Source organism: Priapulus caudatus, unplaced genomic scaffold (assembly GCF_000485595.1).
Source record: "Priapulus caudatus unplaced genomic scaffold, Priapulus_caudatus-5.0.1 Scaffold81, whole genome shotgun sequence".
Taxonomy (NCBI): domain Eukaryota; kingdom Metazoa; phylum Priapulida; class Priapulimorpha; order Priapulimorphida; family Priapulidae; genus Priapulus; species Priapulus caudatus.
Genome location: NW_014577142.1, coordinates 240,698 through 243,212, shown reverse-complemented (window position 1 = coordinate 243,212; position 2,515 = coordinate 240,698). Strand labels below are relative to the sequence as shown.

The window sequence follows — 2,515 nt, the reverse complement described above, 5'->3', positions numbered from 1 at the left end:
TCTCTCTCTCTCTCTCTCTCTCTCTCTCTCTCTCTCTCTCTCTCTCTCTCTCTCTCTCTCTCTGTCTGTCTGTCTGTCTGTCTCTCTCTCTCTCTCTATCTCTCTCTCTTCTCTCTCTCTCTCTCTCTCCTCTCTCTCTCTGCTGTCTGTTCTGTCTGTCTTCTTCTCTCTCTCTCTTCTTCTCTCTCTCTCTCTCTCTCTCTCTCTCGCATCCTCTTGCTCTTCTCTCTCTCTCTCTCTCCCGACTCTCTCTCTCTTCTCTCTGTCCTCTCTCGTCTCTCTCTCTCTCTCTCTGTCTGTCTGTCTGTCTGTCTGTCTGTAAAGTAAAGCTATAGTTAAAAGAATACTTACTAAAGTTACTTACTATGATCGTCTATTTAGCCTACACAATAACGTAACGTGTTTTGCTGGTTCTTAGCATTCTACATACAATGCGTGCTATCGTTCTATTTAGCGTGTAATTGCAAAGCACTTTAAATGTGCTATCCGGGTATTTTTAACAGGGCGTGAGATTTCCGATATCAAATTTTTCCCAAGCTAGTTAGCTCATACTATACGGTAAAATAAATGTAAGCAGTTGATTACCAACGCAATGCCTCAGAATGATTCACTACATTATACAAACGCATCATACAACATTATAAATTATACTACATTATACAAACGCATTCACTACATTTATACAAAACGCATATACAACATTTATACATCATACGACATTATACAAACGCATTCACTACATTATACTCATACATTACATGATTAACAATTTAGTACTTCTAATAAAATTTAATGGTGCGTATACCAACGAACAAACTTGGCAGGTAGAGAAAGTGGAGGGAGAGGAGGGAGGTAGGTAGAGAGCAAGGGAGGGATGCAAGGAGGGGGAAGATTGAGGAGGGAAAGAAGAGTGCATGGGTGAAAGGAAGGAAGGATAGAGAGAGTGCGGGAAGGAAAGAGAGCGAGAGAGAGAGAGAGAGAGAGAGAGCTGAGAGCAGAGAGTAAAAGCAAGGGAGCGAGGGAGAGAGAGAGAGAGAAGAGAGAGAGACGAGCAGAGAGGAGAGAGAGAGAGAGAGAGAGAGAGAAAGAGAGAGCGATTAGACTTGGCCTATTTTAGACAGATTCGGGCAAATGGAATTCGACGTAATCATTCCGCGAACAACTACGTGTCTGGTATGCCCATAGGCCTACTTAGCGGGAACTGAAGGGTGTGCGCCTACTATCTGCATTATGAAATCATTACTAAAACATAAATTATGAGAATCATCACAAGCCTGTTTCGTACTGCACGATGGGGGGAGACTGTGTTTCGTTCGCGCGCCCTGACTCCTTAACATCAACTATTCGGGCCGCACTATCTGATAACACTGGTCGCGTCTCCTCCGGTGTTTTAGCCCACCACTGAACGTCTCCTGAAGCCAGCAGCATAAACGTGATCACTCCCAGCAGGCCGACACACAATGATATCCAAAATACGATCTGCCATTCTTGTTTCGTTTGCTAGAAGACAACGACAGAGTGCCTTAAATTAGTGGCTGTCTATTTAGTGTGTTAAGCCATCTAGACAAAATATTAATTTTATATTAATATAAGTTTTAAATGAACTTGTTGCTGGTCGTTATACTCCACATTTTATATACCATCCCATGAAATTGCGTTAAATGATCGCAGAGTCGTGCACATGATTAACGTTATCAAGACTAGGTGATAGATCTAATCATATTATCTTGATTTTATACTCGGTATTAAATACAACGATTGCCATTTTATCTTGCAATGAATTATATTTCGGCATAAAATACTCACGTTTTTAGTTACAATGCTAATGAGATAAGGCGTCAAAATTCCTGCGATTGTTGTGACAGTATTGGAAATCCCGAATATTATACCACCATATGCTGGCGCGATGTCAACCATATTAGGAAAGACGGCGGTATAAGAGAATCCAAATAAACCTTGACCAACTACCAAGAGCACGATGAATATCTGCTTATGGTTGCAGCCAAGGTAGCCGCTACCCACCAACAAGATTGGTGGCGCGAGGCCTGCAACAGATTTTGTCAAGATTAGTGGATCTGAGAAATTAAAGCACTGGAGGTAGCGTTGATTCAGACGTTACACTTGTTTCGCGAGATAACTCTGCTGATAAAATAACTACATAACTGGATTCTATAGTTTCTCACACATGTTAGATATTTTAAGGATTTAATAATAGTTCCTTTAACGTTAAAACGTGCGAGATTTACTTGAAGGTTTGGTATGTATATCTCGTGTGGAAGTGCATGGTAAATACATTTTCTTTCACATTTAACTAGTTCTAATTCGGTTACAGATGAGAAAATACCAGATTCATGCATGCGGCATCTGGCGTTGCAGTTCACGCACAAACGCAAATACACGCACGCACGCACGCACGCATGCACGTGCACAGACACAGACACGCGCGCACACACACAAGCGCACACACGCACATACACATACTATCTCTCGCTCTCTCTCTCTCTCTCTCTCTCTC

The 2,515-nt window shown here is 41.9% G+C and overlaps 1 protein-coding gene across 1 annotated transcript in view; it reads right to left on the bottom strand.

Moving 5' to 3' along the window:
- Positions 1–2,066: 2,066 nt before the first annotated feature.
- LOC106821645 (sialin-like) overlaps positions 2,067–2,515 on the bottom strand; it is a 5,918-nt gene continuing 5,469 nt past the window's right edge. Inside the window, exon 8 of the mRNA XM_014826535.1 lies at positions 2,067–2,075. Coding sequence (XP_014682021.1) covers positions 2,067–2,075 — 9 coding nt within the window. The remainder of the gene's footprint in view (positions 2,076–2,515) is intronic.